Source organism: Phodopus roborovskii, unplaced genomic scaffold, assembly GCF_943737965.1.
Source record: "Phodopus roborovskii unplaced genomic scaffold, PHOROB, whole genome shotgun sequence".
NCBI classification, from domain to species: Eukaryota; Metazoa; Chordata; class Mammalia; order Rodentia; family Cricetidae; genus Phodopus; species Phodopus roborovskii.
Window position 1 is genome coordinate 26,152,698 of NW_026125391.1, and position 16,055 is coordinate 26,168,752.

Here is a 16,055-nt window from a genome sequence, read left to right on the forward strand (position 1 = left end):
TCTGAAATTATGTATGCATAGCACATGTGTGCTCTGATCCCAAGAAGTCCAGAAAAGTGTGTGTATCCCCTGAAACTGGAGTGACAAATGATAGTGAGCTGCCACCACACCCAGGTCCTCTGCACCAGCAACCAGTGCTCCTACCACTGAGTCACCCCTCTGGCCTCAGGCTCCAAGTTTCTATTAGTTTAGCAGTTCTCAACCTGTGGGTTTTGACCCCTTTGTGTGTCAAAGGACTCTTTTACAGGAGTAGCATATCAGATATTTACATTCCTATTCACAACAGTAGTAAAATTACAGCTATGAAGTAGCAAGGAAATAATTTTATGGCTGGGGTTCACTACACCATAAGGGATGGAAAAATTAGGAAGACTTGGAACCACTGGATTAGACTAAGGAAAAGGTGATTTTTGCTTTTTTAATTTATACTTTACTCACAGTGTTAATAAAATTGAAGTATCTGTGATACTTTCTTTTTCTACTTAGGTTGTCATTTGTCTACAGACATAGTTGTTCTTGCATAAAAGCTAACACTATACTCACCTTTTCCATGGAAATAATATTCTTGTTAGCCAAATACATCCTTTATAAATTTTGTCATGTTCTGTAGTCTACAGGTCAGGGTAATTTCAAGAGGTGCCATACTTCTTAGCTGCCTCTAGGCGGTGCATTATAAAAATCTCAAGGCAGAAGAAGCCCTGGTTCCCTAAATGGTTCCTTAATGCCTCAAATCTTCCACTATGTAATTTATAGCCAAGGAATAGTTTATTTCCTTTAAGGCATAATGCCCTAAAAAATCATTAAAGTGGAAAGAAATACACATAAATTTGCTTGAGTTAGCAAATTGTATAAAGTAAAATAATACTATATAAACAATGGCCAACAAAACAGAAAACAAACCAACAAACAAAAATCCAGTGTACTGGAGATTTGGCATTAGACTATTAGCAGTTAACCCAAGCAAACCTGCAAGATGTGTTGCTGCATTTGATGAGAAAAAGAACTGCATTGTGAAAGCATTCCTCGGGGGATCAAATGAAGGTGCATGAGCCCGGGTTTAATTTGTTATTAAAACATATAGGCATTCCATTTTAATTGTCATGAGTTTAATTCCAAGTATTTAAGATCCAAAAGCTTATTACCTGGAAAGAGAATACAATCTGTCCTCAAACCACAGCTGTACTTAGAATGGATTGCTGGGGAACATTCCCAATGTATCTTTTCATGGCTAATCTGCCTTCAGTTCAACCATGTAAGAACACTCTGGATGTGATCTCGGAAAGAAGATCAAGCCTTCAGAGGCTTCCAGGGAACTGAGAGTTCAACATATAATGCTGAGATTTTGAGACTCTCACTGCATCCTCATGACCACCCCTAAGTGACTACGTTGTACATTTGAATCTCTCTGAAATTCAGACCTGCACTGCAATTGAGGTCTCACACCCAGGTTAAGAGCAGCACAGAGCATGCATAGTGGTTTAGCAAATGATCATGGATGCTGATGCTACCCCGCAGTTGAGGTGCTATAGCTTGAACTTTCTAGTGTATTTGAAATCACCTGGAGTCTTAATGACATTCAGACTGGTTCACTGGACCTGGGAGAGAAGCATGAGTTTGCCATCTACAAGAAGCCAAGGAGAGGCTAGTCTGAGAGTCATGTTCACCATAGTTTACACAGCATAGAGTAAGTTTCTACCTGGGCATCAAGCTGTTCATGAGCTTCATTTCTAGTGAATGACTGGACTTGGCATCACAGAATTTAGTTTCATGTCTTCGATCAGAAATTTATATATATATATATATATATATATATATATATATATATATAAAATAATGACAAATGATAAATCAAATAGCCTTCAAACAGCAATTTAAGATAATATTGATTTGATGGCTTGCCTTATCTCAAACTTTACCCCTATGATTTAGCTGAGGACTGTGAAGAACACAGCCTACATAATGCCAGTTTAACCCCCGAACCAAAATTTCAGACTCATAGACTCAGCTCTATAGATAGTGAATATAGAAAGGGAAAACAACAATTACTTCTGAAATTAACTGAAATCTGATGACAACATCCTTGAAAATTAGAAGACTAAAGGAAAAAAAGTGCGACTGTTCCTCTATTTCCAATTCAGTTTTACAAATGCTTGTATTCTCCAAAATCTTTAAGGCTTCTTAATTATCTTTCCTAATTCTGATATGTGAAAAAGGTAGCTATTTCCACAAAAGATGAAACCACAATGTGCACAGAGTTAAGAAACACTTCTAACTTTTTCATATCAGCCATATAATCTTGACAATGGAAAAAAAAACAGATGTGACTTCTGTTGTGGAATATTTGTTTAAGATGTGCTGCATTCTTTTATGTTGCATTTATTTAACTCTGTGAAGCTGTGATTCTTTGCCTGTCTAAAACACCTGAAGGTCTAATAAAGAGCTGAATGGCCAATAGTGAGGCAGCAGAGAGAAATAGACAGGGCTGGCAGGCAGAGAAGATAAATGGGAAGAAAGGGGAGTGGGGAGAAAAGGAGAAGGAGAGGAGGACACTATGGGTCAGCCACCCTACCACATACCCATAGAGTAAGAAGGAAAGAAAGGAAAGATCTAGAATAAAGAAAGGTAAAAGCCCAGAGGCAAGGGGTAGATGGGATAATTTAAGAAAGGCTGACTAAAAACAAACCAAGCTAAGGCCAGTCACTCTTAAGTAAGAAAAAGTCTCCTTGTATTTATCTGGTAGCTGGGTAGTGGGCCAGCAAAGAGTAAAAAGCAACCAACTACAGACTCCCACATAATCTTATTTTTAATCAATTGTTTGGGGCACTTAAATGGGAAACATTTTAACCTAGAGGATGTAACAAAACCTCAGAAACTGATTGGTAGTGGGGACTGTTTGTCAGGGTAGAGCAAAATGAAAGTGTGAATCCTACCGTTAAATACAATAAAGGCCTAGGATGCAGTTCGGAAGTGCATTCCCAGCACCAAAAAATAAGTTACTAAGAATCTTAAAATGGTAAAAACAGATAAATAAGGAATGGGTTATTCATTGTATGGGGCCCTGTATGACTGCCTTCACTCACAGAAGTAGACCCTGTCTACAGGACAACTCAAGCCAGTGTTCACCACATTACTAACATATTGCAGCTGACATGCTACTGCAATGCTATGGATACCTGAGGCTACTCTTGGGACTTCAGACACAACCCCACCTAATATTTTAGGCACCAATATTGTTCCACAATCATGGAATATCAATCCACAATTATGGAAGTCCAGAAGTTTAAATGTCTTGTGACTGAATCTTGGGAGACTGGTTTTGAACTCAGGTCTATCTCATTCTAAAGCTATTCTCCTTAAATAATTTACTGCAATTAATTTTCCACAATAGGCCACTTTTGTCCTCATTTATTTCAAAGTTAATACCAAAGGCTCACAAGACACAAATACACTAAAAAGTTAATTTAAGTCTTATGACTTGGATAAGATCTGTTGTGTCAACTTTACGGTTCTAAGCCTTCAAAATCTCTAAGCACCCCATATACCCAATCACAACATATCCCTTCACCATACACCTCTAGTAACCTCATTGCTCCCCTATAACTCATAATAATTACCCTATATTCCTAATCATAGACTTAATAACTCAATTTCTCTAGATCTTTAAAAAAAAAACTACTGTAGAACTATAAAATATGTGCAGTTGATGAGCTGAGCATCAGAACCACAATTCCTCTGTGTAGAGAATATGTAGTCAACAAAGATGAGAATATCATTTTCCTATTATCCAAAATTGCATGCTTCTGAATAACAGAATTATTTTCATTTTAAAGTAATTAATTTGTTTTAAGCGTGTTTCAATAATGATGATTTCCTGGGGTAAAAAGAACAACACCGATTACAGTACATAGAAATAATTTTCTTCTAAACATAAACACTTTGATCCAGAGAAACAAGGGTACATCATCTCATAATAAAAATTAAGGAGAAATGTAAAACACTCATTTTGTTTTAAGTAAAATTTCAGGTTTTTCCCTTAATGTGACTCAAACTTGATAAAGTTATAAACTTTCATTTCCACACAATCTTTGTCATCCTATTGCATGCAACATGCTACATAATCATTCATTTCATTGTAAGCTTCCTATTAAGTTCCAATTCTGGCAGTAGAACTAACCCACCCCACCACCCCATCAGTATCACCCCTACAACCACTACCACCACATCTCCACCACCATCATCACCACCACCACCACTAATACTACCACTACTACTACCAGCAACTACCACCACCATCATTCTTTTTCTTCTGCTTCATCAGCATCACCACAAGTGTGCAGCTGGGCAAAGACAGTAAGTCAGATTGCCTTATCACCTTCTTTTGAACTCATCCATCAATAGTTCCCCTGGGCACTGTCAATCACAGCTGCTTCTATGAATATATTTCAAGGGTGACTTGTCTTGCCTCCATTATGGAGCTTGTTTTGGCATCTATATGGCTCCCCATATAGATTCCTGACTGAACAGCTGTCTTTATCAATGAGTTATCAGCACCCAGCACAGAAACTGGCACACAGTAGACATTGATTAAAACTGAACTGGTCTCAGCAAGACGGCTGAGCAGGTAAAGGGTGTTTGCTGCTGTTGCTAAAGACCTGAATTCAAGCCAACAGCCTCTTAAAATGGAAGGAGAGAACTGACTCCTCTAAGTTGTCCTCTAATTACCACAGATGTTCCATGTCATGTACACACTAAGTGCATAAATGTGATTTTAAAAACAAGTAATTGGGTCACACATGTGAATATCACTCTATTAGCAAAAATGTCAATTTCAATAGGACACACTGCTCAGTGGGAGTGGAAATCAATGGTCAAAATTCATTCTTAGACACTGTTCATTCCTGCTTTCTGCTGGGCTGAAAAATGTCATATTCTATAAAATGTATCAAGTCCTTCAAATTAAAATGTCATTGAGCCCCCTACCAGACCATGTTATGCTAGCTTGGTATTTGAAAGCACTATAATTCATTATACCAACTGCTGATACAGTTCCAGGCTATGGGGCATCTGCTGAAAATGATGGGAAATAAAAATCTGTGGCTCCCTAGAAGGGAAGGGAGTTGCTGTATTCAAAGAGCTGCATTCCAGGCAAGAACTCACCAGATGCTTTGTGGACTAAAGGATTGAGTTCCAGTTCCTTGGGGACCTGAGCAGATGGGACTCCCTGAGTCCAATCTCAAAGAGAAGAGTCTATGGCAGGATGCCTAGTTTCTGCCCCAATTGTTTTACCACTGCCCCCCAAGGCTACAATGCATAGAACTTAACCCACTCATAAGCAACATTCCAGCACAATGCTTCATGGAAGTCTATAGAGGACATCCAGATGTGTTTCCTGTATATTCCTCTTAGTAGGCGTGGCTGCACAGTACAGAGAAGTATGGAGAACTCCATTAGCTCTTGTAAACTCTTAGATGATGAAAGGCATGTGGCTACCCAGTAGGAAAGAGTACTACTGTTGTGTCTCACCATCTCCCTTCTCCAAACGCTTGCAAATCTAGGCAGCCCTTTGCTTTCTTCATTATAAAGATTCATATGACTCTTATTCCATCTAATGTCAAGTTTATAAAAAATAAAAATAAACGGGACTAAAAGAAAAGAAGCAAGGGATACATTGTATTATGGAAAGAACACAGAATTGCAGCTAAAGGCAAGGAGCCTGTGGTTCGATTCCTTGGGTTCAGGGTTCTAACTTTAGCTATTTAGTGATTGGTTCCTGTTAGACCAGTTATCTAACACACCAAGTCACCTTATCTTTCTCGTCTGAAAGGGACAGAGTTAGTGTATAACTGCTGTCTTGCCCTGAATAGTACCACTGGATATAAGAAGTTTCCCCAAATGAGTCTATTTTTTGTATGGAAATATCAATACTAAAAAAAAAAAAAAATCAGAAAAATATTTTTCTCTTATACACTTCTGATATGTAGGTAATAATAAATATCAAATGATTACACTGAATTTTATTACTTTATTTTGAAAGTAAATTATAGTTTTATGTCTCCCTTGTGCCTTCAGACCCATAACTGTTAGGAAACTCACCAGTATATGAAAGAAACATTTAAGTGCTTGTTACATAGACTGTCTTTGCTGTCTCCCTTATTCCTTTTCTGTGTGTAATCAGATGGCACACAAGAATTTGTAAATTTTTTTTATATTACCATAAACATTTGCTTAAAATCTATAATAAAACATTAAACAAAAGTGATGTTTTCTATGCTTAAAATTAGGTGGAAAAAAAATCACTTGGTTTTAGATCTGTAAAAATGGTACAGGCAAATTTAGTTAACTCTCAGCTAAACTGTCTGAGTCTATCAACCAAGACTTGGTTCTTGGAAAACAGCCAAAAGTCACTAGTGAATCGTCATTTAGCCACAGACAGACTGGAACACGAGAGAATTGAGCTGAAATATATATGATGGTTATTTTAGGAAGGCACCTGCTCCATGAACTCCCTCATTCCAGCTGAACCACCAGAATGACATCCCCTGAACATCTGATCTAGTATGGGGAAACTTGATATGGAAAAGAATCTAGAGCTATGGTGACAATCAGCCTATCAGCCAGACCAAGCATGAGTCTCCATTAGCTTCCTTCTATATTTTCCTCTAAGCAATTAGTCTTGAATGCATTAGTAACACTTCTCTTAAAATAGTTCATTTAACACATATTATCCAAATCAGCAGATTAGCATAAATCACATGATAATAGGTTACACAGAAATGTTTGATGTGTGTGAGAAGCTTCTAGGAAAAAGTAGAGAAGTAAAAAGCAATTCTCTCCTGAAGAGTCAATGAAGTACAAGTGAGGGTCAGCCTAAATGGACTGGAAAAATACTCTCAGCCAATATTTGGACACTAAGTCCAGAATCAGAGAAATGGGATCTGCCTAGACCCATGTCTGGTGGCTGACAGACATCACCGAACATCAACTTATCCTCCAAGTTCCTGCCACTGCAATTTCTCCAACATATTATAAAAAGTACCTTATTTCAGAATAGGAAAAGTAACCTAAAATGCAAAACCTGTGGTGGACTCTTGTTCTTATGTGTTGTGGTTTCCATCTCGGTGGAAAAGCAGGGACTTAGATGAGTTGGGTTGACTGTAGACAGTTTTCACAGTGTTAATACATCCTCTGTTGTGCAAAAAGAAGGAAATACTAAGGGGTGTTACGAGCATGTTTTCCTGCCGGCCTGGTTCCAGAGTCACAGCAGCCCCAAATAATGCACAGACACGCTCACTGTACTAGATATAAAGCAGTTAGCCTGAAATAAGCATTTCTTATTGGCTAGCTCAGTCTTAAATATTAACCCATTTCTATTAGTCTAAGTATTTCCATGTGGTCTTATCTTACCGAAGAGAGGGCCTGGAGTTCTACCCTGTTGGTCCTACATCTTGAATCTCTTCCCTACTTCTTCCTCCCAAATTCTCTTTGTCTCCTACTCCCACCTATCTTGCTTTCCTATTGGCCAACAGTGCTTTCTTCATTAACCAATAAGAGAAACATATTTACAGAATGACATCTCCCATCAAAGGGGGCTTCTGCATAAAGGAGACACTTCTCTCCAACTGCTGTGAGAAAAAGGGTGTGGTCCCTGCTTTCCTCCCAAGGGCCCCTCCCCCTACCCAGGTGCACTCAGTCCATTTTCTGTTTTCACAGTGTGGGAAAATTCCATTTTATAAGACAGGGTGTTTCCTGAACCTTGCCTACCTTCAAGCTTCCTACAGATTCCTAGTGATAAAAATCTCCTTGTGTAATTACAGGCTCAGCTGACCTAATTAGGTTGATGAAAATTTCAGTAGGGATTTAATTCCCTCTAGCATTTCACTCCATTTTTTCCCCTTCTCAAGAATCTTTCCTTAGGCTCCTTGCAAGCCATTCTTAGAGGCAGCATTTTAAATTACCTCACTCAGGCACAGTTTCCACAGCAGCAACTGGTTAAGAAACCTGCAGCAGGCACGTGTCTGAAAACACACTTCAGACAAAGCATTCTAAGGTGTTTTATTCACGCACACAGCCACTTCTCCTTTTCTTAGTCTCCTTTCCTAACCAGAAAGTCATGCTAAATAATGTCCACTCTGCAGGAAGGAAGCAGATGTTTCAGAGTGTTTTGCAGACACAAGGAAATTACAAAATATAAAATAAAGGAGTTAAGGACAGACAGGATTAATGGAAGAAGCATTACTCTCACTACTGGATCCCTTACTATCCAAATCCTCATGGTAAAAATATTGGAGCAAAACATGTATGGTTGAGATTGTCACCAACCTTTGGTGGTTGGGAAGTGGCCTCTAATTAGTGCTTTAGGACAAAACTACAGTGCTTGTAGAGAGAAAATGCTTTTTCAAGGACTTCAGAGATGAGTAGGTAGGACTGGAGCTTCCTCAAGTGGACCCCAAGCATCTCATTCAGATGCCAAGATTCCTCTTTCTTCAGGGCTCACAACCTTTCTCCTATTTGTACCTATTTGTTGCTCAAACACAGTTCAATATAAAAATTATAAAACATTTACCATTCTTAGGAAATACATTTCAGCTTCTAAATGATGCTTCTAAAAATGCAAAGACTAGAAACAAGCATCCTGCCAAAGAAGAATTTGGGATGTTTTTGTTGCAATAAGATTTTAAAGTGTATTTCTCAAGGCCTGTGTCTAAATTTATTACCGTGATCTGTGTATAATGCTAACTCATTGTTTACAATTTCCCCTTTGCCTTTCCTAAAACTTTAGTCTGGGAAAGCCATTCTCTCCAATGACTTTTTCAATTGTTTGTGACTAAGGCAAATATTACAAAAGAAATCATTTTCTCTGCTAGCTGTTCAAGATCTCTTCTCACAACAGATTGTGTTTTACACACAGTAATTTTATTTTTATTTTGAAATTTGATCTTCATTTTAACAAAACAAACTTTCTTTGTGTGGCGCAGTAACTGAAGGTGCTCTTAGGTCACTTTTACTATTATAAATGCCACAGATGTCACAAAAGAAAATTAAACTATAGATTGCCAATCTATGTTGAGAAATTTTCTTTCTTTTTTTTTTCTTCTTTCTTTCTTTTTTTTTTTTTTTTTTTTTTTTTTTTTTTTTTTGCTTTATTTTCATAGCATGAAGGTAGAAATTAGAAAATGGTGTAGGCTGTGTCTGGTTTTATCATAATAAGCATGGGCCACACTGAGGCCATCATCTAGTCAGCTATGTTATCTGTCTGAATGCTGGGTGCTAATTCTGTGTCAACCCTTCATTGTTCCCCAGAGTTACTTACTCTACATCAGCTTCTCCACTTTCAAAGCAATCAGCCTTACAGAATGGTTGTCAGGCTTATTTCTACTCCTAAGTGTCCTCTGTGGCTTCAGGCTGGGTGCCCTTAGACTCTCCTGCAGGAGTGCCTATCCTAAGGGGGATTATGTACTAGATTGAAAATCAAAAATATAATAAGCCAGTAAATGGAGTTGTAATTAATGCATTAGTAATGGAATATGCTATAGGCTAGGGACTCTAAGCTAGGGTTTAGGGAAACAAATAAGAGAATGAACACTGGCATATTGTTCCCTCTTCACAAACTCCACAAATCTGACCTTCCTATAGAAAGGCGATTTAACTCAAAAACCCATGGAGCCTTTTCACTACTTTCTTTCAGAAATAAGTAAAGCAGGTTATTATAAAAGATGATCCAAATGTAGGTGGGAGCTATGAACTAGCGAAAAGCCCTCCAATGGAATATATTTAATTTATAAACAGATTGTATCTATAACCTTCCAACCCTTAGCGTGCTAGAAGGAAACCAAGTGAGATATATCATACAAGGCTGCAAATCCTCACAGAACTTACTCCAAATAAATTCCCCAGCTATGGGAAACAGAAAGGTGGCTTGGGCCTGCCCCAAGAGTAGGATAGATTTGGATGTAAAATCTACAGAAAAAGAAGAGAGAACAAACCCACTTTTATGCACTTGCTAGCTAAGGGACACTTGAAAGACCAGGTGACTTCATTTTTTACATTGTTTGTGATTGAACTGCTATTACAAAAAAAGATGACTGCTGTGATATATATGTTGGTCTGAAGCATGACTTAATTTGAAACTCTTGCAGTTCACCACAGCTTCACATACATGAAAAAGTGCTTGCTCACTGGACAACTGGCACAATATCATATGTCTCAGAGGAACCCAGTATCTCAGACACCTTCAGTTTTTCATCGGAATGCCCAATAGTGCTTTTCAGCTAGGTTTACATTCCTGCTAAAAGTCCTTGGACTCTGGACATTTTTCTGTTTAACCTAAGTGACACTCTTTATAGATAAAAGATGTTCTATAACTGATTACATAGTGGAGACAAACACCACACCTTGGTGTAAAGACTTAGAAATGGCCAGGAAAAGGGTTTTAAGAGTGTACTTGTGAAGTCAAAGCATGACATGACTCTATTTACCGAACTAATCAGTACTATTTTATCCATCTCCTGCCTGTTCAGGCTCACATTTATGACTTCTATGTCTTCCTTGGCCACTGGAGCTCACACTCAGTTCAGTCTCTTTTCAACTCAAATGAGCCCATTGGCTACATGTTCTACTACTGCATTACACATTTCTAAAATGGGCTTCTGTTTTTAATGAAATTGAGAGCTTGTATGTGCAATCTTGAATGGCAGTGACCTAAGAAACATTTCTAGGACATGGTGAGTTATGATAATTACCAGCACAGAGGGCTAGGAAATAGAGCTTCAGGTTATAATACCTAAGTGTAGCTGTTCTTCCTGCAAGTAAGTTACCTGTTCTGGGCCTCAGATTCTTTGAAAAATAAAGACTGTAAATTGCTACCTATATCATTAGGGCCACTGGACAGCTTAAGATACTGTTAAACATAGAACACTTTGAAGATGTTCATTGTTTTTATTATAATGATAATTACTATTTTGCTAGTTTGTTATTGCCTATGTAACTGAACATAGACCCTAAGGCATATTTTTATATCTTCAGAAAATAGTATTACCTCTCTGAGAGGCAAGCCCCCTCACCCCAAGGTATGTGTCCATTCTGCCCTTGGCAAACTGCATGCACTTTTTAAATAGCAGTTCTGAATCCCCCTTGGAGCTATTTCTCTTTGTATGTCTGTCTATCTGTCCCTCTCTGTCTCAGTCTTTCTGTCTCTGTCTCTCTCCTTTTCTCTCTCAAGCATACAGGGAAACAGCCATAGTACTTTGAAGACAAATAATGGTGACTTAGCATAAAATAGTGATTTTTTTCACTTTTGAGTGAAAAATAAATATAAAATACAAATAAACAAAGAAAGAAATTAAATGAACTATATTTCAACAGACAACACTTTTCTAAGAGGGAAAAAATGGACTGGAAAAGCCACTGTACAAAAATAATACAAACACGTCAATCAAGTTTATATTATTATACTTTCTTTAGGACAAAACAAACTACATTGCTTGTTAGTAGTGATTGTTGTGTCCAGATAACAAGTTCATAATTATTTCACTTTAGATCTTAAAAGTCTACATAGTCTCATAGCTACCATACAACAAGGGGAGAAAGTTATGCTCCAATATTCAGAAAACAAAATTTATAGTGGCTGAATAATTTTTTTAAAAAAGATCTAGCTCTTATGGAATATAAAATTGAAATTCAAGGCCCTTCTGGTCTTTCCTCACAAATTGCAGTCTTATGAACATTTACAGCAGACACTGACAGCTGAGAATGGAAAGTGAAATTGCTCTCCTTGGCTCTGATTTTCCTCAGGTAAATATCATGTCAACTTACCAGATCACAAAGGACACAGCTCCTCCACTTTCAGGACACAGTTAAAAATACAGCAACAGAATGGTTCCATTACTTATGGCTTTACTATGTATATTGTTTCCTTTCCTCTTGTAGCCTATTTTTTGTTTCTCTTTTAACTCACAAACAAGCCACCACAGTATACACAATGCCCCAGACGGTCAGATCAAAACAATTATCCCTTAGTACAACTTTAGACCCAAATCTCTTTTGTTTGATGCCCTCCCATAGCAGATAGAAAGCTCTCCGGGAGAATGCCCACCGTGGGAAGCAGAGCTTAATTCCTCAGCATGAAGTGTGAGCTGCCCACCCTTCTCCCATCCTGCATAAACAACACAAGACTGAATGTAAGGTTTTGCAATTCACTCTGGAAATATCAGGTCTTCCGTAAAGGAGCACTCAGTCCGGATCTGCAAAGGTGAGATCGTGAGTTAAGAATGGTTCCACGACATCGATATTTACCTCTTTGAGACAGCCCATAAAATTGTTACTGACTGGTGAGCCGGGAAGGTCGGCTGTGCTGGGACTGCCTCCCACATAGAAAAAGTCATCAGACCCCAGCATGGTGTAATCTTCTTGCGTGTAGCCCGTTGTAGTAAGAATCCCATCCACTGATATTGTCACCTAGATAACAAAGCACAGGGAAAGGACACGCTATACTCAGACCTAGATGCTGCAATCCTAGGATATGCCTGTTTGTGTTTTGTTTATTTTATTTATTGTTTTTTTTTTTTTTTTGTTTTTTTTTTTTTTTTTTGGTTTTGTTTTGTTTTGCTTTTTTTTCTGTTTGTTTGGTTTTCATTTTTAGCCCTGTAGCGGAACCCATTTTCATGTCTGTTTGAGGTTTATTCTTGGATTCTATTCAGCTAGCCCTGAGAGATCTAAACTAGTTAGAGAGTTAACTGATCATTGAACTAGTGTCAGCATCATCCCTGCTGCAACTCAAAAGTTATTTAGCAGACACAAAAATGGTGTTAGTAAAATGCCTCCTAGGTTAGTTTTGCTGGTGTACATATTAGTAAAGTTTAGTCGTCTGTTATTCACTATTCACAACGTGCACCTTGTTAGCGGAAAAGGCGCAGGCTATTTCCAGCAATGTCACTGTTTGCACTATTGAGCAGCAACTGTTGAGCATGCAAGTGCCTGAGGCATGCTGAGGGAAGACTAGGCGGCAAAACAACCCGTGGAAGCAGCACTCGAGAAGCGCATGCAGGGGACACAGAACGTTCAGAAAGTAAAGGAAAGAAGACGGGAGAACCAAAGGAGAAAGATAACTGCTTAGTGATGACGTAAAGATGAGTGGGCGTGGCATCTCCAACATTCCCAAACCAAGGTACCATGCCATGCATCATGAATGGTTAGAGACTGGCTGAGCCTGCGGTCACTCGGGCCAGCCACCATTTTTTCTTATCTTGTGTTAATCACAGCTGGATGCAAAAAAAAAAAGAAAAAGAAAAAAAAAAAGGTTCAAAACGTTAATGATGCCCCTACAAGGTGAGTTTGAAAACAGAAGTTGACAGGGAACAGGTAAAAATTAAAAAATAAATAAATAAGAAAAGTCAACAACAGATGAAAAGAAGGAGGTCAAGGTAAGCAGAAGGGTACCAACCGCACTTCCTCTTTTGTTAATGATGTCTACAGTTAAAAGAAAGAAAGGAAACACACGGCAAACCCAAAATAAGAAACAGTTAGAATGATATCTACCGAACAATGTAGTTTGTTTACCATAGCGTGTCCAATGCCTGAGTGCTTTGTGGAGAAGGGGGGAGAAAGGAAATTAAAAACTGTGAACAGAATAACGATCGTTACTTAAAAAATATGATGGTTTCTACCATGTTAGTACATTTTTTTGTTTGTTTGTTTGTTTTTGGATTCAGGTAACGGTTAGTAGAATGAAACATTCCATGAATGACATGTTAGTTATTAAGCATGTTAGTAACATAGAAAAAGGGCAAAAAAATTTTACAAGGAAAAAAAGCAGACTAACAAATAGGCCTCCTGCAGAGGAGATAATCTTTTCCTGCCCTTGTTCATCTCTTGTCACTAGACAGAAACAGACACATGGCAATGTTCCTTGTCTTCCTGATGATAACTGAGGGCCACTGTCAACATCTACAAGGGATTCATTTAAAGGCCTGAAGCCTATGAGCTGGCCATTTTCACCCTAGGCCCATCATAGTCCCCCACCTCCACACCCACACCCAGCCCCAGCAAATTAGTAGGAATCAGTTGGCATTGCCCTGCTACTCAATTTTACAGCACACAAGGACTCCTCCTCAACTCCAAAACTTCCTTCGGTCATATTGACGGACTTTAGGGTCACAGTATACTGCAATGAAACAGAGCAAAGATCCTGACACACGAAATGAGCAGAATGGACTTGTTTATGATCTGTCCTGCCACACATGCACCCTGGCTGCGTAAACCTCTGTCTTCTTGGAGCTACAGGTTCTCAACTGGCTTTGTAACCTGAGCAAAGGCACATCTAGAAAGTGGCTCTTCAAGACCCACCCTTCCTTCTGTGCTTGTCTCAAATGAGCCTCCAGTCTCTTGGTGAGTATGTGAGAGGGAAAAAAAAAAAAAAAATGAAAACAGAAAACCGAAGAGACAGACTTGAGGAAACCCCATGGTCTATAGCTACACTGACTGTGGGTAGCCCTCTCCCAAAGCAGTGAGAAGGAAGCTGATGCTTCCGTGCCCATGGGTATCTGAAAGGCCTTAGGGACTCTCATACAATCTTTAAGTTTTGCTTCTCTGCCTCATTTACACTGAATCTCCACTCCTAAGATCCTTTTGGCTTCTCTAGCTCAGATAGCTGAAGCCTTTCAGAAGGGGGAAGGAAAAGGTTAGTTAACAGCTTAGAAAACAGAGGGCCTTCTTAGTAATGGAAAACCAGAGACAATAGATCATTCTGCAACTGTTCAGGGAAACAACAAGTATGTTAAGGATATTAGTTTGAGATTAGCATTTATCATTTAAAATTTAATTACTGTCAACACTTAAGAAAATGACACATTATAATATAAAATTTCAGATAATCAAAACTCCTAATGATCAAAACATGAGAACAATATAGTCTACCTTTAGCATATACTGTAATATGTCTCATTAAAAACATACAGTATATTTAGACCCATAGATTCAGTAAAGAGTGGGTATTTTCCTCATATATAATAAACTTGTGTAAGAATATATATATATATATACATATATATATATATATTCCAATAGAAGTGGGCACCTAGAGGATGAGGTAACTCTCCATATCATTTTTAGTTTAAGTTAAAGCTGTGCTAAAACAAAAATACTTTCACAAACAAAAACTTCAGAATATAGGTTACACCCAAGATTTAACTTTTCCCCTCAGAGACATTTTATTTTCCCATGTTTGGTTGGAAAGAGGAGGGAATCAGGATTGATAAAAATCCCAAGTGACAGAAAAAAATTTTTAAACTAGAAAAAAGGAACTGTGATTTAATGACCCCCAATGCCAATGTCCATGCTTCCAAATGACTACTATGAAAGCTACAATTTTAAATTAAACAAACAAAAACAAAAATCAAAACCACAACAAAATCACACACATTACAGGAAGGGCAGGTTGCAGGGATATCCTTGCATCCCTCTGGAATAGAATCATATGAAGTTGTATTAAAATAGTCCTTGGGCCCCAGAACTTTCTAGATATGCCCCTGCTCAAGTATGGCAGGAAGATTCATTTCAGAAGGAAAAGCTAATCTGTGAGCGACTCTGAGCTCTGTCTCGTGTGGTTGGGTTTCTCAAGGACCACAGGCACAGCTGTGGGTCCCACGGGCACAGCTGTAGCAAGAAACAAAGGCAGTTACTGTCTTATCCACTGCTTTGTTACCTGACGCAGATTCCTGGTGACTTTGACATCATGCCAGGCATTATCATTAAACTTTCCGTTCACGGGCTCCACTAGTGCTTCAAAAGCCCCTGATCCCAAATTAATGACCAGAGAGACAGCTCCATTTTTCAAGGCAAGATTGACATAATCAGCTGATTTCCCTGTGTGAAGCATCAGTCCGTTCCTCTGAAGTGTTTTAAAGGACAGGGTTATTTCATCGCTGCTGCTTTGAATGGGGTTTTGTGACAAGTCGTAGCAGAAGTATTCAGATCCCTTGAAGGTGGCAATGTACTCTTCTTTCCCTAGAGGAAAAACAGATAACATATATGCATAAGTCAGTAAGTGCATGACACACCAG

At 38.4% G+C, this 16,055-nt stretch overlaps 1 protein-coding gene across 39 annotated transcripts in view; it reads right to left on the reverse strand.

Annotated features, from left to right (window-relative positions):
• The window catches only part of Nrxn1 (neurexin 1), a 1,037,700-nt gene that overhangs the window by 638,197 nt on the left and 383,448 nt on the right, over positions 1-16,055 (reverse strand). For 20 of the 39 annotated variants that reach the window (XM_051175290.1, XM_051175289.1, XM_051175269.1 and 17 more), the window contains 3 exons: positions 15,698-15,999; positions 13,555-13,578; positions 12,292-12,453 (listed from right to left, as the gene is read on the reverse strand). In XM_051175290.1, the coding sequence (XP_051031247.1) occupies positions 12,292-12,453; positions 13,555-13,578; positions 15,698-15,999 (488 nt within the window). The remainder of the gene's footprint in view (positions 1-12,291; positions 12,454-13,554; positions 13,579-15,697; positions 16,000-16,055) is intronic. The other 19 variants (XM_051175288.1, XM_051175287.1, XM_051175279.1 and 16 more) reach the window with 1 other exon arrangement.